Consider the following 26,000-nt stretch of genomic DNA (forward strand, 5'->3'; position numbering starts at 1 on the left):
AAAATAAACGACCCAATCAAAAAATGGGCCAAAGAACTAAACAGACATTTCTCCAAAGAAGACATACAGATGGCTAACAAACACATGAAAAGATGCTCAACATCACTCATCATCAGAGAAATGCAAATCAAAACCACAATGAGGTACCACTACACGCCAGTCAGGATGGCTGCTATCCAAAAGTCTACAAGCAATAAATGCTGGAGAGGGTGTGGAGAAAAGGGAACCCTCTTACACTGTTGGTGGGAATGCAAACTAGTACAGCCACTATGGAAAACAGTGTGGAGATTTCTTAAAAAACTGGAAATAGAACTGCCATATGACCCAGCAATACCACTTCTAGGCATACACACTGAGGAATCCAGATCTGAAAGAGACACGTGCACCCCAATGTTCATCGCAGCACTGTTTATAATAGCCAGGACATGGAAGCAACCCAGATGCCCATCAACAGATGAATGGATAAGGAAGCTGTGGTACATATACACCATGGAATATTACTCAGCCGTTAAAAAGAATTCATTTGAATCAGTTCTAATGAGATGGATGAAACTGGAGCCCATTATACAGAGTGAAGTAAGCCAGAAAGATAAAGAACATTACAGTATACTAACACATATATACGGAATTTAGATAGATGGTGGCGATAACCCTATATGCAAAACAGAAAAAGAGACACAGAAGTACAGAACAGACTTTTGAACTCTGGGGGAGAACGTGAGGGTGGGATGTTTTGAAAGAACAGCATGTATACTATCTATGGTGAAACGGCCCACCAGCCCAGGTGGGATGCATGAGTCAGGTGCTCTTGCCTGGTGCACTGGGAGGACCCTGAGGAGTCGGGTGGGGAGGGAGGTGGGAGGGGGGATCGGGATGGGGAATACGTGTAACTATATGGCTGATTCATGTCAATGTATGACAAAACCCACTGAAATGTTGTAAAGTGATTGGCCTCCAACTAATAAAATAATATTAAAAAAAAAATAATAAAAAAATAAAACCAATGTAAGTTAAAAAAAAAAAAATTTACATTGAACAAAATAGATCTACCTGTTGTTAATAACATTTTAAACCTATGGGACCTACTCATCCCAATCCTCTTAATGATTCACAAATATACATTTTAAAATAGTGTGTATCATTCCAATGTTAACTTATATTCTGGAAGAAGAAGAAAAGAAAATATTGATTCACTTTAACCTCAGTTAACCTCCATAATGTAGCAAGTATTTTACAAGTAATACCACATTTTATTATCACAAACATCCTCATCCCCATGGTAGAAATGCAAGAAACCGGGCTGGAAGAGACTGGTGATCATATAGCCAGCAGATGGAATCACTAGGATTCACAGGGCCATTCACCCCAGGGGGTGGTCTATTTTACTAGACCACTGTTGTAAAATATCTTACAGAAAACAGTCCTCATGTACAGTTTACAGTCGTTGTTTGGTCTTCAGTGAACAGACAGGTCTGTAAGTCAACAGGAACCATATTAGAAAGGTCATGTAATCCTAACTTGGGCAGGAGCTTCAACATGCTCAATACCTGGAGAAAATCATACCCACTTTCTCTCAGTCTGTTTTCCCTCCTTTCTGGTCTCCAGGATAATCCTGAGGACAATCGCTTGTAGATACTCTCTTCTTGGCTTTGGTCTGCACTCTTGCCTGGCCCGGGGCTGCCCCATGGCTCCCTGAGACCCAAGTACCAGGGTTTTTCTGAGCTTTACTATGGTCATATGTAACTCTGACCTGGACCTAGTCCCTGAAGTACCTAATTTTACACTGCTGAGTTTATTTCTGAGTCTTTATCTCTGAAATGAATACAATTAATTTCTCATTTGAAATTCAGTTCTCAATTATAAAACACTTCATAGTACTGCCAAAAATCTTGAATTACTACTTCTAAGATAAGAAAGACTAACTGAAGATCCATAGAATTCTAGAATTCATCTACAGAAATAACAGAAAGGGACATTTGAGGAGAAGAAATGATGATAGAAATAGAAAAGGGAAATGCAAGGGGAGGAAAGAAATTTGGAAGCTCTGACTACCTGTGCTACTTCAGGGCCATGACCAAACACAACTTTTAGTTAAGATGTTTGCCACTGGCTGTCTCAAACGTCCTCACTGTAGATTAATTGGGAAAGATGACTCTAAACCTGGATATGTGAAATAAGTTTTTTAAACATGTATTAGGAATCAGTGGACTATATACATCTTTGATTTATCAATCTATCAACTTTCAGATCTAATAAAAATCCAAGGCTAAATATAATTGTAATATTAAATTGATTATTTTTCATGTATATTGTTCTTACTTGTTTTATCATGGAAAATCAAGTTAACATACAAGTTTTTCCCCAAGTCATGCATCATCTGTATTTTGGGATCCTTCAGATATAAAAATCAAGAAGAAATGGTTTCTGAAGAAAATATATTTTATGATCATTTATTTCAAAAGTTTTATACTGGTTCACTTATCCTTACTTTACTTCAGCAATCTTTATTATGTTTTACAAATATTTGTTGAGAGCCTATTATGTGCAGGTACACAATGGCATTTTAAGTGAGTGGTTTACGGAGATTTTTGATCCTGTGTCTATTGAACTATAAAGTGTTAATAACTTACCTTGACAAAGTCGTTAAAAAAAAATTAACCCTGCATATAGGCTGTGTCAAGACATGGGGAAAATGGGATTGGAGAAAATAGTGAGTGGTAAGCTAATTCAAAGCAAAGGACTTAAATGATGTATTAAATGGAGGCAAAAATAGTTTACTTAAATTTTCTTTATGATTGCTTTAATCTTTCAATTCATTTTGCATCCACTGGCACAAGCTTTCTGTTAGTGTAAGTTTGAGTGATTTATGACATTATATTCACAATATCTAATATGAAAGATAATAGGATGAAACTTTCAATCAGCTAGAATTGACTTCAAATGCAATATATTGCAGTTTAAACATACCTTATATTACTACTTCCAATTTCTCAGAATATTCACCTGCTATTAAATATTAAGATACTTGGAGTTCTTAGAAAACAGTGTATGCAAGGATTTTTCTAATGCATTTAAAAGAAGATAATATGGAGTATTTTTCACTGAGTTAATAAGCAACATTAACAAAATTATATGCTTAGGAAGCAGTTATGTTAATTGTCTAAGACATATTCAATCATTTATCCCATATTAAATGGAATCAACAATATCACAGAAGAAATATCCAAGTAAGTCTCATCTAGGAGTTGAAACAAATAAAACTGTCATCACCTAGGTCAAAGAGGGTTGAATATCTGTCAGTTTCATGTAAGTTAACCTAACATAATTATAAAGCCTCATTTTGCAGACTTTCACACCCTGGTTTTGTGAGGAGTACTGTATTTGCATAATAACAGAGTGGTTATTATTTCACTTCACTTTACAATCTCTCAGAATAGGAGCAAAAATGTATCTGCTAGAAAATCCCTATAGTTTATACTCTATTACAAATACAGTTCTAAAAAGACCAAGCTTATGATTGTGACTTGCATTTCTAAAGACAGAATCATAAAATTTCCATACAGTTGTTTGAAAGAGAACAGTGGTTTCTTCATCTCTTGGCCTATGATATTTCAGCAGTAACAATATTTTATATTTTTCAACCTGCTATCAATTATTAACGATCTCACCAGGCATACAATCCTTCTATCAACTTTTTGACCCATCAAGTAGATAAGCCAGGTATGAGGACTAAACTATGTTTAAGTCAATAAGATAAGACGTCCTTGTGCAAGTTGATATAGGTTCTTTCACAAAAGATTTATTATTTACCATGTATACATTAAGAAAGTAAAATTAGCATGGGATGGTCTCAGGAAAGCAATACATATTTTTGGATTGGATGTTGAAATAAAGTAAATGTATGGTAAATTGACAATTCACACTGCCAATGTTATGAAAAAATGATGCGGCAAAAGAAATTAAGATGTATTTCTCATTTTTGATAAGGGCACTCTTTCCTGTGCTCTATTAATGGATTATGCTTTTAATCTGAAAAACTAACCACTAGAGTTAGAGAAGCCCAAAGTTAGGGGAAACAGCCCACTTTCAGAATACAGATTAGAACTTTGAAATTGCACCCAGATTTTTTTCCTTTGGTTAGTAGGGCTCTGTGATTAGAGTAGTAGTTGCAAACACATATAGGTTTGCCAGTAACAACTCACAATTTGTGCAAAGTTGAGTCTTCGAAACTGAGCAAATTTGCTCTCAATTTCCCGCCAGCGCTTGCTGAGCTGGATCTGAGTTGGCGCCACTGCCATTGCTGCCCCATCCTCAGACAAGCCCTCAGCTTGCCTATGCACTGCATTCAGCTCCTCTTTCTTCTTCTGCAACTCACGGTCAATTTCCTATTGAGCAAAACCAATACAGGGCCCAGGGCAGTTAGCTAACCACATGAATCAACCTATTCCAGCACATACCTGTCCCAGAAATTTCACAGGCTGTCATCATTTTATTTTCACTTTGCATAATTTACAAGTATGGAAGGCAACACTGTCATCTTCACCCAAGGATCCACATATCATTTCAGTTATTCTTTGAATGCTCAGTTTTGGATACTCTAATTGAGAAATATTGAAATTGATCTAACAGATTTCTTTCTTGTCAATTCCTCTAGTGTTTTGGGGGTTGACCCAAATTGAAGTGATTACTCATTATTAATAGGGACCATCCAGATAGAATATAATTTAGTGGCTAAGTAAATAAGTAATTTATTTCCTTTTTAAAGTTTTGAGGAACTCAACAGAGAATGAAGCAAAATAAAAAGTGTAAAATAACAGAAAAAACATCTTCAGACAATATGCAACAGATAAATCTATAGAGATTTGACACTGATGTGAGAAGATGCTCTGATGAAATGAATGTGCTAACATGAGATAGAAGTCGTCCATATACCGATAAGTCATTTGTTCATCTGGAACAAAGATACACAGAGTCAATTACAATTTTACCAGAAAACATATAACATTTCTTAATTCATTTCACAATGTCTAAGAATAAAACGTTTTATTCATTCAACATTATGTCAATTGAAAAACAATACAATACATTTACTAAAACAAAACAAAATACAGAAAAACAGCTGAAATTGGGGAGAACACTAATAGAAGAAACAGCAACATCAACATTTAAAATATGATCCATACAGGTTAAGTTCAATAAATTAAAATGTAGCAACAAATCTGAGATTGACATTCTAAAACAACATTACCTTTATTTTCCTTTCATCTCTGGGTTCAGGTAGGCTGGCTAATCTTTTTTCAATGTCATCCAAGCATTTCAGGAGATCATCAGCCTGCCTCTTGTACTGATACCACTGGTGAGAAATTTCTAGAGCCTTTTTTCTTCTTTGAGACCTCAAATCCTGTTCATGGTGCAGATATTATTAAAATATCAATATATAAGCATATTATACTTCTGGTTGTAGTCATTTAAAAATAATTTGGTTCCCTCACCTTCTTGTTCAGGTTCAGTTAAATTCATATTTAAATGTTACCCATACAAGTAGATTATTAAATTTTGTATTCACGAGACAGGACCCATGTACATGAAGCTAAGAAAACTGAACAATCCACTTTCAGTATTTTTTCTTAGTACGCTCAAACTTGTTTAGAAATCGTTTCATATTTAATTAAGTCTTAATGAGACAAATAAAGTACTGTGCAGAGTTTGTGAAATTATTCAATATGTGAACTCAATTGAGGTAACTACATACTTGTACAAACTTACTGAGTTTGCATTTGAATTTTAAAATAGGTAAAAATTCTAAAATTTCTATCTTCAGTACTAGGTTCAAAATTTTAAGTTTATATAGCCAAGCAATTTACATTCATAATTTTAGAAATGTCTGCAAAAAAGTTTCATAGGACATGAATATTTTGTGATTATAAACATAAAGTGTTCTTAGTTATCACAGAAATTGCTTCAAACTATATATGTTCAAGTGTGAAATGTGTATGCCTGAGAGTATGCATGAAAATGACAATTTAAATATCATAAAAATTATTTTCCTTTTAAGACTTGCAGTGCAAACTTTCTCATTGGCATCAAATCCAAATGCAAAATGATAAAATTTAGAAAAGGAAAAGTGCACGGTTTTCAATCAACCTGATGAGATAAATAAGGGTGACTACTTTAATGAATCACATAAGGGGAAAATTATTCATCTTACTCCTTACAAGACCATCCAAAGTCTTCCCTGATCAACAGATTTTGTTGTAATGCTATTTTATGAGGGAATATATTTTACATGTTTTATAAGGGAACATAAGAGCTCAGGATACAGTTTCCACTTTTTCAGAGTAGTAGCAATTAGGGTTTCATGTATAGATATAACTAGAGCAAAAGAAGAGTGAATATCAAAGAACTGCTGAAATATTCATTGCATTGGAAAGTTTCACCTTCTTTGAAATATTTCATAAGGACTAGACTTGAACACTTAGCAGATTAACAACTACTGAATTTAGTAGATTTGTGTGGCAAGTGTTGATTTTCATTAATTACTTTTAACATATATCTGAGAAAAATTATTTTGATTTCATTCTGCATTTTATTTAAAATTGGGGATGTAAAATTTTCTACAGTTTACATTTTCAGTTGAATTTCTAAACCTCCTATGGAGGAAATAAATGCCTGGGATGAGCCAGATGGAATGCTGCTTTTTTCAAAGGTACCAAGATACAGCCAACGTGAAAGAGAGTTGAGCCATGCCTTACTGGTGACGCAACTCATATCTTCACCAAGAGAAAGGGCTTGTGGTCACCAACTCTGAAATTCCTTTTATTTCCTAAGCACAGGGTGGTGTGTAATGTGTAAAGATATTAAGAGACATTACAGAGATTTCTTTACAGGTATGCCAGATAACCATTAAACACTGCTTTTCAGTAGGACACATATCATCATATGACCAGTGTAGATGTTTCTAAAAGCTTGGTCACAGTTGGAAGTGTGTGAATTACACAGCTTTCTGATTTTCTGAGCACATTATGGCTGCTCTTGTACTCCCTCAGGGAAGAGGCCTTTTCTATTTCCTATATTTATCAGCAGTTACCTTCAGAACACCTGCTGGCCAATTAGACTTTCCTTGTGGATTCCTTGCAGGAACAATATTGTGTAATTACACTCTCAGCAGTGTTTATTTGGTTGTCTGACTATATGGGAAAAGGTTTTATACTCTTATTTGCATATAGAAAGCAGAGTCTATTCACCTACAGGGTGGATCCACCTACATGGCTATACAGCTCTAAAAGAGTGATTTACAATGAAAAGCTCAGCAATTAACAGTATTAGAAAATCAGCCATGCATGCAAATAGTGAATATTGAAAAGCACATTAAAAAAGAAAAAGCTATTTCACAGAATCTTTCACATGTCCTGTCTCTTCTCAATAACTTTCTAGGTATTATTATATAAACACCAATATTCTATTCTGTCTTTCCTGTGCAATTCCAGATGAGACACATGGGTACTTGAAACTCTATACTAATGCTGGTTAAAAGGAGAGCACCGGTTCTTTCTCATGGACATTAAGATTATTTTAGAGGACTGCTAAATAAATGAAATTAGACTTCTAAATGTTTACTTAGTTGCAAAGAGTAACTCTCTTAAACGCAAAATGAAGTTAACTGAAAAAAAAAATGAACTATTAAACAAACATTAGGTTACCCCAAAAAGTGAACCTACTCTGAATTAAATCAAGAAAATATCAAGAGCAGAAAGCCTCAAAAATATACAGATTGGTTATGCTGACAGTTAAACAGGTTTGTCAAGACGCATGTCAAAATAACTTACAAAATAGATTATATTACAAAATTAAATATATGAACACTATGAATGATGCATTTAATATCTTTTGATTACTACTCAGAAAAATGTGTCTAAGTAAATACCTTGAAATTTTTAAGCAACACATCTTTCAAAATCAAAGACAGCAATCAAAATTGTTAATGCACAGACACTGAATGGAAAAAAAAATATGTATTTCTGGTGACTAAGATTCTTAAGCAAATTTTATTTATGAACAATAGATTTTACCCTGTACATGAAAAAAAGACAGGCAAGGTATATTATAATTTTAGCTCTAATACCTTGAGAGCATTATGTTTTGTCTGTAACAGCTGCTGTTTTATCTTTATTTCCTCTCGCTTTCTCTCATCTGTGATTCTTTGTTGTAAGTTGTCTCCTCTTTGCAACAATTCTTTTACAGTACCCTCATTGTCTTCACTCTGATTAAAAACAACAAGTACAGTCTTCATTTTGGTTTAAAAAAAGCTGTACATCTTTAACAGAGATAATAAAACATGTTATTAAAACACACACAAAAAAATCCAATTTAAAACTTTCATGGAATGCTATTCTAAGATATTGCACTCAGAGTTTCTTTTTTAATATGCTATACTTTTAACTTTTAAAAGAAGTTTCCTCCTGTCTATTTCAAAAGGACACATGTGATTAGAGTTCTATGTAGAAAGATGGGGGAGCAATTTGCTACATCATTTCAGACAAGTGAATTGTTATGAAAGCATTCTTTGGGCTTTGATTTTTAGTGCATTTCTAGAAATTAAAAAAAAAACTTTGGAGAAAAAAACAAAACTTGTTATATATAATGCTAACTATTTCACAGAGAAATATAGATGTGGCTCTGTGAATGTGAGACTGTAAAATTTAAAATTTTAACACACACTCCTAAGTGAAAATACATTGTTTTAAGTGTACACTGATTTCTATACAATAAGTTCTGCTTTACATAAACTAGCTTCCCTGGTGGCTCAGATGGTAAAGCGTCCTGGGTTCGATCCCTGAGTCAGGAAGATCCCCTGGAGAAGGAAATGGCAACCCACTCCAGTACTCTTGCCTGGAAAATGCCATGGATGTGGGAGCCTGGTAGGCTACAGTCCGTGGGGTCGCAAAGAGTCAGACACGACTGAGCAACTTTTCTTTCTTTTCTTTTACATAAACTAAATGACCAAATCTAGAACAAATATTAGAGCTTTAGGAAAAAACGTTCTCAACTGCTGTCAAGTATTGCAGATAATTTCTAAAATAAGTCACATATGCATGCTATTTTTAAATAAATACAATTAAGTAAATATTAAATATGGATTAGAAAAATGACTCAAATATTTTTAATATGTAGTTTGCTCTTTAGGCTCTAAGAAAATTATTTTTATTTTATTTATTTTTAAATAAAATTATTTTAACAGTGTTTGTCCAATAGAGTAGCATATGCAACCATTGAATGTTTCACTTCTATTTCCTATCTTTCTTTCAATGCAATATATAAATACCTTCTATCAAGGAGGTTTGCTTTTTAACAGTACCCAAGGTACTCTGATGAATTAAGAGAAGCAGACAATTTTTAAATGTGACATGCTTGTGTTTATAATCATCCATGTTGTTCCATGTTGCATACTTAAATCTCTAATGCATATGTCAACTTCTACACACAACTGTGAAACTACTCAATTTTTTAAAAGAAATGAGATTTTCATCAGAGATGTGCCAGTTACTTGTTTAATGAAATAATATAATAGACATTTATGTGTATAGTCTTTGAAAAACCTTCCTTTTAAGAATATGTTGTTAAAAATCTGAAACATTTCCTGGGGCTGAGGACAAAAATAATGAACAAACAAAAACCCTACTGCACTACTTTCCCCACACCAGCTGAAAGCTAGAGGGCAGCGCTGGTGAACAGCCCAAGAGGTAAGAAGCATTCTTTTCCACCTTGGTACCCTCTGGTTTCTTCTTTGACATGAGTAAGAGGTAGTTGTAACTCTGTATCTTAGAAAGGTTTGTCTGGTCTTTCTTCCCATGAGCTGAGTTGGCAAGACCATCAAACCCGTACATAGGGAGTACTGAATTAGGCAGCTCTAGGAAGTCAGAAATGATACCAACGAGAACTAAGATTGGTAAAAATGGTTCTCCTATTGCTTCATGTGCCTATTATTTACAACTTATAATTTATCTTTCGATATCATTTTCAAGCACTGTCTGAGAAGTCTAGCACTGCTACATGTCTGAGAAATCTCTAGCATGACATATGTAAAGGTTAATGATGCCATATACGTGATGGTTGTGGAGAGGGGAAAGGAAATTGTGACGAGGAGTAAGGAGAAACAATAAGTCCGTGAAAAGGAATGTGAGGCAGAAATAGTCAAGCCAGAGAGAAACGTAAAAGACATGTTGAAATTAACCAGGGTATAAGAAGAAAGTTATGAGTCTGGGGATAGCCCACATGGTTATATTTCTTTTTTCCCATGAAATAAGCAGCATGAATTTACACATATTTTAGATATATACTATACTACTTGTTAAACTTTTTTGTAAAACTACACTGTGTTAAGTTTTAATAAACAATGTTTATATCATGTATAATTGCCCCTTATCCAAAATAAACGTTACATTACCAAAAATAGGCCTGAAGCAAAATATCAGCCATCTCTGATGGTTGTGCTATTTTTTTTATTATTATGAAGTTTCTTATTTTCTGATTTGACTTTTTTTCCATCTATTACATTTTGTCCTTTGAATATGGATGAAAGCAACATTTCTGGGTGATTTATTAGAATCTATAATTACTCCTGTATGCCCATATCATAGTAATTTGGCATTCATAATAGTTCAATAACAATACTTTGCATTTGTAATAAATCATTAGAATCACAAAATGTACAAGGTATGCTCTAAGAATTTAGTTGGAGACTTGAATTATCTAATTTCCTTTGAAATATTTATTTATTCATTTCATTCCTAGTTCATTCACACTTTTATCACAACCAATTTACCATATCTTTATTGAAGTCTTCCTCTTTCAGATTCACCCCCTGCTGAATTTCAGCCTCCAGTGGTTCAAGCAATTTTTGTATATCTGAGTTAAACTGCTCCAATTCCTTCAAAGGAATGGAGGCCTAAAAAAAAAGATAGTGCTAATTTAAATCAAAATTACTTTTTATTAGAAATATAAGCCAAAAAATGCATTTGTTCAACCTCCTGTTGCTAAAATAATGACATGCATTATGTTTCCATATTATATTTTATGAAAGTGTTGAAATACAACTGGGAAAGTACCTGAGGATGCAAATAAAGACAAACATTTAACATCATCAGAGCTGAACATACATGCAGGATAATGCAATTCAAAAGTAAATTTTCATATACTTGGCTGGTCTAATTGTTAATATCCTAAAGTTGAATTTGATCTTATTTTAAATATTCTGATATAAATATCATTTGGGTAAATATCTCATCAGAAATTGCCTCATTCATCTAATAACAGTAACAGCAGTTGGAAATGCAGAATTGTCTCCTTCTCCTCAGAAAAAAAATACATAGCAATCTGCTTAGACATTTTAAATGACATTTTTAACATGGCAGAATTGACAGGCATGCTCCCATAAGACAGTGTCATTAGCTTGTCTTAGGAATGCTTTATTTGGTAGCACACACACACACACACACAAAAAAAAAATTGAAAAAAATGAACTCAATATCTCAAATGAAAAGTCTGAATATATGTTTTCCAACTTTATAAATATCACATTTCCTTTGATTTTGAAATTCATAATTACCATAGTCTCAAAAATCTTTTTAACCCCTGTTTTTCTAAAGAAACCACTTGAAGAGGACTGACAAATGAAAATACAGTGAAAATCAAATATATATTCAAAAGAATAGACAAAAATTAAAGTTCAGTTAGTAATATAAATGTTTATTCTATTCATCTGGACCTCTGTATTCAATTCGCTTGCATTAAAATACTAGAAACTTATATCTGATAGCTTTGGAAAACTCACATGTGACAAAAGAAAAAACACCTTATTTTCTTTAGAGCTAAACATTTTCCACTTGAAAAAACAATTTAGAAATGACCCAGTGTCTTATGCCAGTATGACATATTCATCAAGTTGGCCCCCCCTTCCCCCTCCACTCTTCCCCAACAGATTCCTAGGTTTAGTCTTACTCTTCGTTATACAGTATCTCCTAGAGGACAATATGGGAACGTGTTCAAGGAAAAAAGAGTATCTACAGGTATTTAGTTACTAATGAAAAAGTGAACCGCTGAATGCTATTCGCAAGGAAAAATTCTCACAGGAAACATGAATAAACACTTATCTTCTAGGTACTTGTATACATGCCAGAGAGGATTTATGGAGTCTTTCTAAAGTGCCTTATTTTCAATACTAGTTTTTAAATCCTAATAAATATCTGAAATATAATAATATGTTCTAGAATCAGTACAGATTGGAAGTATTATAAATAGGCACTTGAATGGTGTTCTAATCTCTATTATTAACATACTTCTATACTTTAAAATCATATATTACATAATATATTGTAAAGATAAAGAATGATAGCCTTTAGTATAACTACACAGTGTTAATTTGATGGTGTCTATGTTATTCAGTTGTTGTTCACATTTCCTAAGATTTAATAAGAGTAACTGCATTGTTATACATAAATATATATATGATTTTGTGAATGTATGAAGATAAATGATACCTAAAATAACTTTTTAAGTACTTGCATATCAAAATAACATGGGTCCACTATCTATAATGGATAATCTGATTTAGTCTTACATGTGCTTCCTCTCTAGTTCATCCTTTCTCCATATATTCATATATAGTAGTTTCAACAGCTCAGAACTTGGGCATTCGTAACTATTGAGGGAACTCCTTCCCTAATAGTGCTATCTTCCAAAACTTAAATATAATTTTCATAATATCTGTTGTTCATCTTCAGCTGTGACTTTACTTTTCAATTCCAATCTAGACTCTTCCATAGCCACCTGTTACTCACTTGAAGTTCAACATGTCTAGAAATGAGCTTATTATCTTGCCCAGAACTTCTCAGAACATTAACTTCCCTAGTTCTGTAAATATAAGTCATTTTTTTCAGTCATCCAAGTCTAAAACATGAGTCATGCTATTTTCCAACACATCACTCTATTGTCTAATAAATACCAAATACTGTCAATTCACTTACCATGAATCACTTGCTTTCTTTTCTGAGATATCACCTCTCCTACACAAGACCTATGGCAAAAACCTCCTTACAGATGTACAATGCTTCCCACCTCACCAGTTCTATACTGTGGGCTGTAATCAGGCCAATATGTTCCAAAACCACAGCTTTCATAATGTTATTTCTCTGCTCAAGAAGTACAAGTCAAATAAAATCCAAACTCCAGCATGATAGTCCAGGCTCCCCCTAATCTTATCCCAAGGACCTTTCTAACCTTATTTAAATGTTCCATATACACTCTTTCTTACAGGTCTGTTGGTGAACTCCTAGTATCCCTCCCTCAAGGATTAGAATGCTTTTAACCTTCTGGTGAAAAGCCTAAAATTTCTGCATGAGAGTGGTTAGATTGGACTTGAGCTTCAACCCTGAGCAGCTAAGGGATTTGGGGCAAGTTATCTCCTCTTTGAGCCTCTGGGTCTTTATGTGTAACATGAGGATAAGAAGAATAGCTATTCATAGAGCTTTTATGAGGATAAAATATGTTAGAATGTTGTTTGGTATATAGCAAAGGTTCAAAATAGATATTGGTTCTTACTGTTTCCCCTCAAATTTGTACCCATCCATTGGCTCGAGTCAATATCTTCCTCTTTTGAAAATGTCCAGTTTATGAAGGATAAAATAAACACTTGTTGACACAGCATTTTTATTTTAACAACTTAACAAAATCATGGAATTCTAATGGTAAACATGGAAAAATTGACACTCCGGTTTGGTAATGTCATATTATTCTTAATGACAAAACTTAATCAATTTGCATTGATATAGTGGGGTTAAGGAGGATGATAAAGGGCTGTGTACCAGTTCTGTCTTGTGCAGCATTTTCATCAGGAATTATTTGGAGATCAACAAGTATGTAAAAAACACATGGTGAGAGGGATGAGCTCCAAAAGCATCCCATAAAGATGAGTAATTTGTCTGTCTTGTTCAACCTAGAGTCATTTCTGGTACATAGAAAGCACTCATAAATGAATTTTTCCTGAAAAACTAAGCGAATGCATGACTAATCATGGAATAGTGGAAGAACAGTTTGAAGGAGCTCTTGAATGCCCTGGAATTTTAAGTAACACAATTTCCATTGTATAAAATTGAAGAGACTGGAGTAGCCAGCACCTCATGCGTGGATGTATACTAATTGCTGGCCAAATGCTAGCAACAACATGATACCACTCGGTACAAAAATAATATAAGCAGATACAAATAGATTTTCGGAAACACTAGTACTTAGCTATGAATTATTCAAGCAAGATAACGTAAACTTAGATTTCATTAGTAGTATGTGTAGAGTCTAGATTTCCTGATCAAAGACTACCATGGATTTGTTTTTTAAGAAAACTATTATGTAGATTAGAGATTTTAATTATTCTGTCTGGTTCCAAAGTGAACAACTAGAATCAATTGGTAGAAATTACTTGGAGCCTGAACTGTAGTTTAATATAGAAACAACTAATTAGTGCTGCAATTTTTTTTTTTGTCTTTTTAAAGCACTCATTTTAAAGTAGTGAGTGTCTCACTGCTGAAAGTATATAAACAGAAGCAGGATAATGATATGTAGTTTCCCTTGTGGCTCAGCTGGTAGAGAATCTGCCTGCAGTGCAGGAGACCTGGGTTCAATCCCTGGGTTGGGAAGATCCCCTGGAGGAGGGAATGGCTACCCACTCCAGTGTTAGATGTATTAGAGTATATGTTAGTAATAAGATACTTTTGACATGAATAATTCCCTAAAATTTTACCTATTTACAGTAAATTCTCTCCTCTGAATTCAAAGATCTTTGTTTACTAGAGATATGCAGCCATATAGAAATATTATGCAAGCCATATATTTAATTTTCAATGTTCTAGTTGCCATACTAAAAAGTGAAAAGCATCAGATGGATGCAGTATTTACCCAATATATCTAAAACACTATTTAACTTATAATCATTATACAATTATTAATAAGGTATTTTACTTTCATTTTTTCATATGAAGAACTGAAAACCCACAATGTATTTTACACTTACAGCACAACTTAATTTGGAGCAACCACATTTCAAATATTCACTAACCATATGTAGTCTGTGGCTACTTTTTTGATAGTAGCCACATTAGCCACAGTACAGATCAACAGCAACTATTATGACTCTGACATTGAGAAGAACCAAAAGTTTATTAGTGTGAAATATCTCACAGAAGTAATGTTTTATGAATAGGAGTTAAAATGCTGATGTTTTATTCAGCAAATTTTAGTGGATTTAGATAATTTTTATAATGTCCATCTCATTTATCTGTATTCAGACATGTTTTGTATGGGGATTTTCAGGAAGCCCTCTGGAGACAGGAACATTTATGTGAATGGGTTTGAGATGTTTTATTAGGAGTCTCTATTCCTCATGTGTGGGAGGGATTGGGGGCAGGAGGAGAAGGGGACGACAGAGGATGAGATGGCTGGATGGCATCACCGACTCGATGGGCATGAGTTTGAGTGAACTCCGGGAGTTGGTGATGGACAGGGAGGCCTGGCGTGCTGCGATTCATGGGGTCGCAAAGATCGGACACGACTGAGCGACTGAACTGAACTGAACTGATTCCTCATGTGTAATCTTAGACTGTGTTGCAGTATGTATTTACACACTAGAATGTAATAGTATTTAACATTCAAGGGTTTATATTTTGTCTCCCCAGTAGATCTTTAACTCCTAAAGTTGGGAATACATCTTATTACATTCTGTATTTCCATAGCAAAAGGAACTCATTTTTTAAACATAAAATGTGCTTGCTTTATAAATTACTAATTTTAGAACATCCAATAGATCAAATTATTCAGTAAATAATTTTACAACCAAAATGACCATACCTACTCAACTCAGTTATTTAAGCTATGCTATTGGCAGGATAAGACCAGCCATTTGACATTCATGTAATTAATATTTTTCAAGAAGTTGGGAAAATTTAATTGCTTTTCCTTAAGAGTTCACTGGTTCACCATTAGATCATGACTTCTCTGACTAATAAAAATTTTACATGTTATTCTTTGGTCTTTGTTGGCTTTGTAATTTGTAATTCTTATGGAATTTTATAAAATAAATGAAGGGTAAGCAAACAATCATAATTTAATAGCTCACTGGTGAGTCATCAAAGTTTAAGTCATATAAAGTATATAAGGCCTGCCTCTTTGACTCAGTATTATGACAAATTATTTGAATAAATTGAAATCAATGGAAGATAAATCATCTTACTTTAAGCATACATTAATTCTACTGACTTTACAGAAAGTATATGACCAAAGAAGAACTAGAATCACAATTAAATCATACTCTGACAGTGCACACAAGATAAGCTTTAGAATACATAGAAAATAATAATAAAAAGTATAATATCTCGGCAGAAAGTACGAACCAGGCATAGGTTTTGCACAATTTAATTTTTTTACTTACCTTTTCATCTTAAGAGCTTTAGCATGACTGTGTAGTCATACAAAATAAATATAAAGTAAAACATAGGGTAGTTTAATAATCAAACAGATAGATCAACGGACACAAAAGAAAGAAGAGACAGAGAAACTGAGAAAGACAACACTTTGTTTTCCTTGATTTTTAATGTGGCTTCAGATTTCTTAACAGCTATTAACTGTGCTTTGCTGTATGATTTAAGATTAATGAAATTTAAGGCTTTGTTAAAGTTTTAGCATTAATGGTGATTTATATAACAGGTTAACAAACAACAACAGACTGAAAAAAGCAAAGTCAATTACAAATTGATTCATTGTAAATTGGAAGCATTCAAAATTACTCAGATACACTTTATCATTTTTAAAATATAAGATTTCTTTTGATTAAATATTACTTCTAACGTGCATAGGTACACTAACATAATAAAGACTGTGTTTACACAGAGAGCAAAGTAAACATTTGTTAATATGGACTATGTAATCCTAGTAATCATGATATATGGCCACTACATTCAAATTACACTGAAACCTGAATTAAAAATGAATATTCCAAATGCTACAGATTGGTTTAAAATTGCTTCAAATCAGTCTCCTCTTTCCATTCTGCAGCTATGAAAATTTATTAATCATTACAATATTGATATAGATTTAAAATTAAATAAGAACAATGTATGGAAATCAAAATTAATAAAGTTTCAAGGATCAGAAATATCCTATGATACAGAAAAGACACAGTGCTGATATGATATAAAGAGTTATTTCAAATCAAAATATCTGGAGAGGAAAGAAAACTTACAAAGGGAAATAAGTGTACTAAAAGATCTATCTAAAACAAAGGTAATCAGATAAAGTAGTTTGTAGATTTATTCATTGATTTATTTTAAATTCATAAGAGATATATCCAAGGAACATAAGACATAATATTTTAAAGATAAAACAAACTGACTTGGATAACTGACATTTCATTGGCTGCATTCTTTAGTATTAGATCAGATACTGGCTTATCTTTGATGCTGTGAGGATAAAAATGTGAAATTGTGGTAACTTTTAAAATTTGTAAAGCTAATTAAGAGACATTACATAGTATATCTGTTGATTTTGAATTGATAAAGATTAATGTCATGGTCACACATTTTAGAATTAGATATAAAATATACTAATTGGTTAAGACATGTTGGTGATTCAATAATCATCACACTTTCTACTTTTTATTGAGATAACTTGAAATACTTTTCTATCTCATGATTATATGAGTTTAGTAGTAGCAACTGAAACAGCAGAAGAAAGGACTTAACTTTAAAATATAGGGGGAGACTGATGAATGAAAAATATTGCAGTTGGAAAACTTTCTCTTTTTCTTGTTTTTTTCTTCCTTTCTCCCTTAATTCCTTTATTCATCTCCCATTTCTGGTTTTTAATTATAATTATTTTTAATAGAAAGAAGTACCACAATCATTGTTTTAAGGGAGACAAGACATTTTTATATTAAAGCATAATAGACCAACAAAAAAGTATCTGATGATACAACTAGAGATAAGAACGTATGCTGAGAGTCAGCATGTTGGAGTGGACAAAGTAATGAATTAAGATCCACCGTTTTCTAACCAGGCTATCTAACGGAGAAATAGGGTAACTTACTGGCTCTCTCACAACCCCCGATAAACATCTGAAAGTTCTGGTCTAAGGAATAATTACTTTTACATGTGTGGACTGATTGGAGGAATCACTTGCCTTTTTAAAGTATCATGATAAGAAATCACCAAATCGCTTTAATCATTTTAAATGTCATGCAAATAAGACCCAGTTAGTTCTAGCAAATGACCCTGCTCACCAAACTCAATTAACAACTACTTTGAAAACACTGTAAATGATCACAAAAGGAGTGTGTTATCCAAGTTCCAATAGAGCTAATTTTGTTACAGGGATAGGATATTACAAATGTGCAAAAAATGTTGTTAATATAGAAATTCTGTCAGTAGGCTAACTTCTTGCTTATTTCAGTGAAATAAAATTAGTAGGTAGAGTAATACAAAGTCTGGGTATTAATTTATTATTTGAGGATTTTGGCTGTGATTATTACATATGTAATACTTTAAAATTATTTGATAGCTATATATATTTAAGTTTTCATCTATGCCTTTTTAAATAAAATCTTTGTAGAAAATTTTACTAAAAACATATTTGTACAATAAGAATACCTGTACCAATTAACAGATAGCGTTCTCTTTTGTTAGAGAAGGTGTTAAGTTAGATATAGACTACAAAGGGGAAAAAGGTAAATGTATTTGTATTGATAAAGCTGATTATTGAAAACTGAGTTTCAGTTAAAATTCTCAAATCCATTGAATCTTAGATTTCCTAGGTCACATTCAAAAGATGGATTACTTATTTCCCACTGATGTTTGGGAAGGTCACAATATCTAAGATATCTTTAAATTATTTATACTTTTCACATATTAAGCCACTATTTAAGATAAAATTAGATGCAACCATGTGTTTTTCCTGATATATTCTACATTAAATGAAAAACTCACTGGTTCTCTTATAGCCATGTATATTAATAAACACATACACATATACAAAAGTCTCTGATGCAAAGAATGATTACTTTTGCACCTGCTAACACTGATTGGATTGGACTGATTGGAGATCAAAATCTTGACACTTCATAATGTTACAGCAATAATATTATGAATATTTGCATATGTGATGGAAGATCATTCAAATCTCATGTTGTAATTACACACACACACACACACACACACACACACAGCTACATGGATTTCAAAAGCAATTTTAAGACCCATATGTAAATTAAGGAACATATTGTATATAATACCTAATGGCACATAATACCTAATGATTCATTGGAAAAGACCCTGATGCTGGGAAAGATTAAAGGCAGGAGGAGAAGGGACAATGGAGGATGAGATGGCTGGATGGCATCACTGACTCTATGGACATGAGTCTGAGTAAGCTCCAGGAGTTGGTGATGGACAGGGAAGTGTGGCGTGCTATAGTCCATGGGGTTGCAAAGAGTTGGACATGACTCAGTGACTGAACTGAACTTAATGGCACATAAATCTATTTTAATAAAGAATGAAGACATAAGAAGACAAGTTCACCTTTCTTTTGTTTAGTACCAATTACACAGTCAATAAGGTAACATTTTAGCTCCAGAGAAATGTGAAATATTTCTAAATCTCTAGAAGAAATCACAATCTAAGGAAATTCTGTGTATAAGTTTCATAATATTTTGTTACAAAGTAATGCAATTGCTATTTTAGTAGGACATAGCTAAAATCTGTTTATTCAATATGCTTTTAAAACTAAGTATTACAATGTGACAAATATATCTTGATGTAAATTTTATCCTGTCTCAGAGACAGCTTTTCACACTCAGTACTCACTTCTGACTCAGTTTTCAGTTCATCATCTTCTTGGCCTTCATATATAGTGATTTACCTCTATGCTAGTTCTCAGCTTAGCTTCTAGACCAGTGGTTCTCAGAGTATGGTTCTTAGATTATTAGCACCAGTAACACCTGAACACCTGTTGGCCATGAAAATGATCAGCCCTCACTCAAAGCCTACTAAATCTTAGTCTTCAGGCAAGGGTTTGTGGGGGATAACGATTTGTGTTTTAACAATTGCCCCAGGTACACAAGTTTAGAAAGTCACTTCTATAGATGGTCACTTCCTTTCCATTCCCTAATTACCTCTTTATTTCGGTTTCTCACTGTTTCTCATGTAGACTACTGTGATGGAACCCTAATTGGTTTCCCTACTTCCTATCATTATTTGGTTGAATTTTCTTCACATCTCCTGCAGGGGTAATCTTTCAACAGTGCATGAAAAACAAACAAAAATCAAGAATTCCTTAATGCATACTGAATTAAGCATACATCATTAGTCTGGTTGTCATGACCTCTCCCCAAACTATGTCTCATCATCCTTTCCAGTCTTATCATCCACACCAAGTTTTGTACTCCATGCTCTATTCCATAAGTAAACTGAACTTACTCTCCACTGAACATACTATATGCTCCTGAGATTTTGTCATAGATTTATCAGAATTGCTACCTCTTCTAGGTTGCTGGAGCGGCTGCTAAATCCACTCAGTATACACTCTTTGTTAGCCCAGTATCCATGAATATATCTCACTCCACCATTAAACAGAAAGCTCCTTGAATCCATCACATCGTACTTAACCATTTAGGTGCCACAGTACCAAACTTCATGACCTGAAAGTGCATGATTGGTAAGAGTTCACTCATATTCCTCCCTTTATTCATAATCCCTCCTTTATTAATTTTTTAAGATCTACCTCAAATTTCTTCTTTCTCAAATTGTTGACTGTCCTCTCCAACTCCGTTTTTCAGATGATGGAGAGAGGCAGAGCTTCCAAGAGCAACAAGACTAAGGAGTCTGTTTACTCGGGCCTTCCTATTACCCATCCTAAGCTTTTTTCTCCTGCCACTTTCTTTTGCTGATAGGATTCCCCACAGCCACCATCATGCTATGCTACCATGCTCTGAGGCCTTAAATCAGAAAGAGTTAAGTCATGGTGTCTTTCTCCTATGATTCCACCAACTTTAGCCAGGGTTCTGACATTATGGCTGATTGATTTTTATAACTTTGACCCTCCCCATCAAAACTGCCATCTTCTCAAATTGATTTCATACACACTAGGAGAGATTAAGCATTCTCAAGCCGTAAGATACTACTGATTAACCTAAATGAAATGAGAAGAGATAGCATTTCATTTACTTTATGGACCCTATTTGGGACAGTTAGAACTTTCCGGTTCTTAAATTGGTTCCTTTGATAATCTGTAAGGCTGGCCTTCGCAATGGAGATCACAAAGGCACAGGTTCTTCGCCTCTGCCCATTCCACCAGAGATCAGAAGGAGGTATCAGTTATTCCTCCATTTTCCTCCACTTCTTTTTCTCATCAATTTTCATTTAAACTCGCAAAATTCAGCCATTAAGTCTAATACAAATAATGATGGAAATTATTGTTATGCATTATTTTGACCACTTTATATAATTTATAATAATTTTTAGATTTTTTCAATATATACTTTTACATATCTTAGGTCATTTGATCCTCACCACAGTCTTGAGCTTAAGATAATATAGGCATAACCTTACTACTTTTCTGGAAAGAAATGAGGTTCTGTGAGGTGAAGGATCAAGTCCAAGATCACACTCCAAGTATTCTGGCTTGGAGTTTAGAACTTTTCCTCCCACCACAGTGCTTCTCACTGATGTAGTAAAATTACTGCTGCTGGGAACAGCAGCTGATGGACAAGTTCTCAGCCAATCTAAACTGAGGAACCCAATATACATGGCTTTCTAGACTTTGGAATTTCTTGACATGGACAGTCCTCACAGGACACAAAGCCTTCACCAAATAGTGAATCCAGACATTATCAGTGAGTCCTCATAATAAATTCCTGCTTTACTCTATTGCCCTTTCTAGGATCCTGAAATTAGTTCTTAAACTGAGTTCTCTTCATATTCACTCCCAATTGATTTCTGCTTATTTTATCATGGTAAAATTTCTCCCAAGTTTTTCTCTTAAGGGGAAACTACCCATATACTCAACCTTAAGAAGGTCAATCTCCACACAAGTCTTACCTTCCAGAAGCCCTACTCTAATAGGAATTGGACTTTGAGATCAAATGCTATTCCCAAGAAATCCAGCACTGCAAATACAAGTCATTACATGTCTCATTGCACCAACAAAAGTTTAGAATTATCAGGGACTATTACAACTAATAAGTCTTAAATTTAACTAATCCAACCCAGAAATTTTATATCGTGTTCTAAGCACATAACTTACACCCCTGAACCTCATCATAGGAAGAAGAAAGATAAAAGAGCAGAGATTCCGCCATCCAATAATTCTACTGTTATCCATTTTATATACTCAGTTCTATATAGTAATTCCTTTGTGGGGGGTGGGATAGTTTTCCTTTCAAAAAACTACTTATCTAGTTCAACCCCCATATCTTATAAACACTGAAATGGAATTACAGAGTGATCGCATGTTCTGCCTAATGCTGACAAAGTTCAGAAGTCCATCTCCTATGTCCACTGTTCTTCCTATTACACTATGTGATTGATGGCACGACCTTCATTATTAACTGAAAATCTCCATGAAGATGTACTAGTGTTAAGCATATGATATGACTGCAATAAGTAGTTAAACTTGTGTTTGTACACATGTATTTTAAAGCAATTATCTTTAACATTCTTGTATATTCCCATACTTACAAGCACAATGGACACTCAATACCATTAGATGGTACAATGAATAAATAAGAAAAACATCTCATATGTTCTAATGCCATATTTTTTGTCTCATCATGATGACAAAGCTTAATTATCTCTTCAAAGACCCCAAATGGGGTCACTGTTGCATCCAGTCATCTCTTTCAATTTAGAGTAAAAGTAGTACTTTGAAAGGTAAAAATGATTGTCATCAATTAATATGTAGTTGAAAATCTTGTATGCTTTTCTTCAGTGTTAGTAATAAAAGAAACACATCAAGTCACTCACCTGACACATGATATCTGGAAGTATACTGACACATTTTTCCAGAATGTAGAACAATTCAGAAACTTCTGCTGGTCATGCTATGTTTGTCAGTTTCTATGGCACAGGCTGACTTCTACTTATTATTCAATACCTACAAGTCACAATCTTGTGACATAATTTATCTCAATCTAACTGCTGAAAAAAATCAATAAAATAATACCCTGTCTGCCCTTAAATATTCTCTAGCTCAGTGACTTATTAAAAAGTATGATGGGAAAAATATAAAACTTAGTAATGAAGCATTAGCATTAATCTTTCAGATGACTAAAATAACTGTTGGTTGTTTAGCTATTGCTCATCTAATGATATCTCCAGAAGTAATAACAACTGTCAATTTAAACAGCAGAGTATATTCTTACCAAAAAGAATAAATAACAACTATAAACTGAAAATAAAATTTTAGAGCCTGTCAGGTGTTTTTCAGGTGAGAACCACTACTTAAAATAATATATAAATGAGCAGAACTAATTAAGTTAACTATTACAAAGAAGAAGAAATGAATTAAGGTAAGTGAATACCTTTTTGCTTTGGGTAGGAGAGTTTTCAAAAGTAACTATGTTTCACATGCAATAAAGTATTTAAATTTTATATCATATTTCCATATATTTTAGGAATTCCTTTATATGTGCTATTATATATAACAGTGATACACGTAATGCCTTAGAAGATGTAAATCATGCTATTACTGAGTGTCTATAATTATCAAAACTATTTTTCTAACATTCAGGAATCAAAACTTACCTGACATATCACATCACATTTACTCACAAATGCTGCAATAACGTTATTCTCATTTAAGATTATTTCTAACAATTATCTGTATATATAAGCACACATATTTCATTTACATACATTTTTGTATTTGAAAGCATATCATATATATTGAAAAATGTGTCAAAGCACATTTTATAAATTTGGGAGATAATACCTTACATTTTGACACTCCCCCAAAGAGCTGGAATTCAAGAATACTGAGTTTATATATTTTTGCAAACTACCTATAATATTTTTGCCCTCATTATATGTTATACAAATATAAAGGGTTCTCATGCAAAAGTTCCATATACCCTGGTTCTTCATTAAATAGAGTAAGTATAAATAGACATATAAAATTATAAAAATGAGGATATATAAGCTTTGCAATTATCTGTCTTCATGGCTTGCATGTCATTATAATCTAATGGATTTTATCACAGTAAGAATCGGCAACTAGCAAGAGCAAGTTAAAATACACACGTATACACACATGTGTGCAACCAGTAAAGATGTACAAAAACCCTAGATCATGCAAGAGGTGTGCAAGGCCTCATTTTGGCTATTTCTTCCATATTATACACAAGCAATATTATATTTGGCAAAATATTTCAGAAGAGCTTTCTTGAGATGCCTGTCTTTTGTGCTTTTTTCTGTTGCTGGCCTGCAGCATGCTCTTTGTTACTGTACTGTAGGTTACCCCTGAAAGTACCCGGTACACCAGTGCAGAACGCAGTTCTAGAAGAGCTGTGCCAGGAAAAGCAAAATGGCAGAGAGAGAGGGACACAGGGGCTAGGGAGGAAGAAAGGGAGACAGACTGATCTCCCATGAGATTCAGTGGTAAAATTTCTTTAAATACATTTTGGCCTTCATTTTTCTTTTGAAAACTTTGCTGTGGGGGTGGCCTGCCCCCTTCAGAGTACTGCGCAACCTTCGCAAGAGACCATTTATCACTAGTTTCCACCTTGGAGCAGATCTTCCTACCTTTCCAGTCTTAATTCTGTGAGAAATGGCTGCAAATCGGTGGTTGAGCTCTGAGATTTTGGGCTCTATTACTTTCCTGCAGTGGTCGCCGCGGTTCGCCATCAAGTTTGCTGCTTGGTCACGCGTGGAGTCCACCTTGGGACGTATGTCATTCAGCTCAGCCTTTAAGCGCTATATTCCGTGAGCAAGAGACAGGGCTCGGAGTTAGTAATTAAATGGAGGTTGAAAGAGACCGAAAGAGCTAGAAAGCAAAGAAGAGGGGGGAGGGGAGGAAGAGGGAGAGCGAGAACTAGAGAGAAAGAGAAGGAAAAAGACACATGCAGAGAAAACCAAGGGGGGGAAGCCAACTTCCATAAAACAGGAGTAAAGTGAGAATGTGTGTGATCTCAGGAAAATAGGTCAGTGCCCTTGCTTCCGTTTGAGCTAAGTTTATTTCAAGCATTTCCTTAGTCTGAAGAAGGACGAGGGATGTTTTCCTGATTTTTCTATGTTGCCAGCAACAACTGTTGTGATTTAGTCATACCTTTCCTCAATCTCAAAGCTGTGGAACAACTTTAACACATGCTCAGAAAGAAAGGGTGCTGAAGAACAATTTTCTATTCCTTCCAAGGACTTCTGAATTCCCTTGTGCTTTATCATATCGATTGTCACAGAAAAAAAATGGATTTTCTGTGTCACAGACAGTGACAGGAAAGCTGATGGAGGGGGTTGGAGAGGCTGTGAGTGAAATAACTCAGTTCCTATTTTTCCAAAGACCCTGAAGGAATTTCTCTGTAAGGTGACATTCCTTACCTACACATCCAGGGAAAAGGAAGAACAAAAGAAGGTAGAGACAATAGAGCAAGTATGTTTAGGGCACAGACTGCAACACATTTATAGTTTTTCATTACAAATGAATTGCAATCTGTAGAAAATATTGATTTCATAAAAAAATGAACAAATCAATTGTATAGACAGAAGCTACAGTGTTTGAGGATTCTTTAAATAGTAACCCACTAATCAAATAAAATTATTAAAAATTTCAACAAAACAGAGGAAGGCATTATTTAATTTATGAGATTTGTTCAAATGTAATTCTCCCTATTTAATTGGAAAAGATGTCATCAAATAAATATAATATACCATTAATATGATCTATTTGCATATTAAAACTCTCATAACTTTTTATGG

The 26,000-nt window shown here is 33.8% G+C and overlaps 1 protein-coding gene across 2 annotated transcripts in view; it reads right to left on the bottom strand.

Annotated features, from left to right (window-relative positions):
• The window catches only part of DMD (dystrophin), a 2,163,935-nt gene that overhangs the window by 1,261,121 nt on the left and 876,814 nt on the right, over nucleotides 1–26,000 (bottom strand). For both annotated transcript variants that reach the window (XM_065915496.1, XM_065915495.1), the window contains 5 exons: nucleotides 24,831–25,001; nucleotides 10,823–10,945; nucleotides 8,123–8,260; nucleotides 5,249–5,401; nucleotides 4,203–4,385 (listed from right to left, as the gene is read on the bottom strand). In XM_065915496.1, the coding sequence (XP_065771568.1) occupies nucleotides 4,203–4,385; nucleotides 5,249–5,401; nucleotides 8,123–8,260; nucleotides 10,823–10,945; nucleotides 24,831–25,001 (768 nt within the window). The remainder of the gene's footprint in view (nucleotides 1–4,202; nucleotides 4,386–5,248; nucleotides 5,402–8,122; nucleotides 8,261–10,822; nucleotides 10,946–24,830; nucleotides 25,002–26,000) is intronic.

The sequence above is a fragment of the Muntiacus reevesi genome, chromosome X (assembly GCF_963930625.1).
Source record: "Muntiacus reevesi chromosome X, mMunRee1.1, whole genome shotgun sequence".
NCBI classification, from domain to species: domain Eukaryota; kingdom Metazoa; phylum Chordata; class Mammalia; order Artiodactyla; family Cervidae; genus Muntiacus; species Muntiacus reevesi.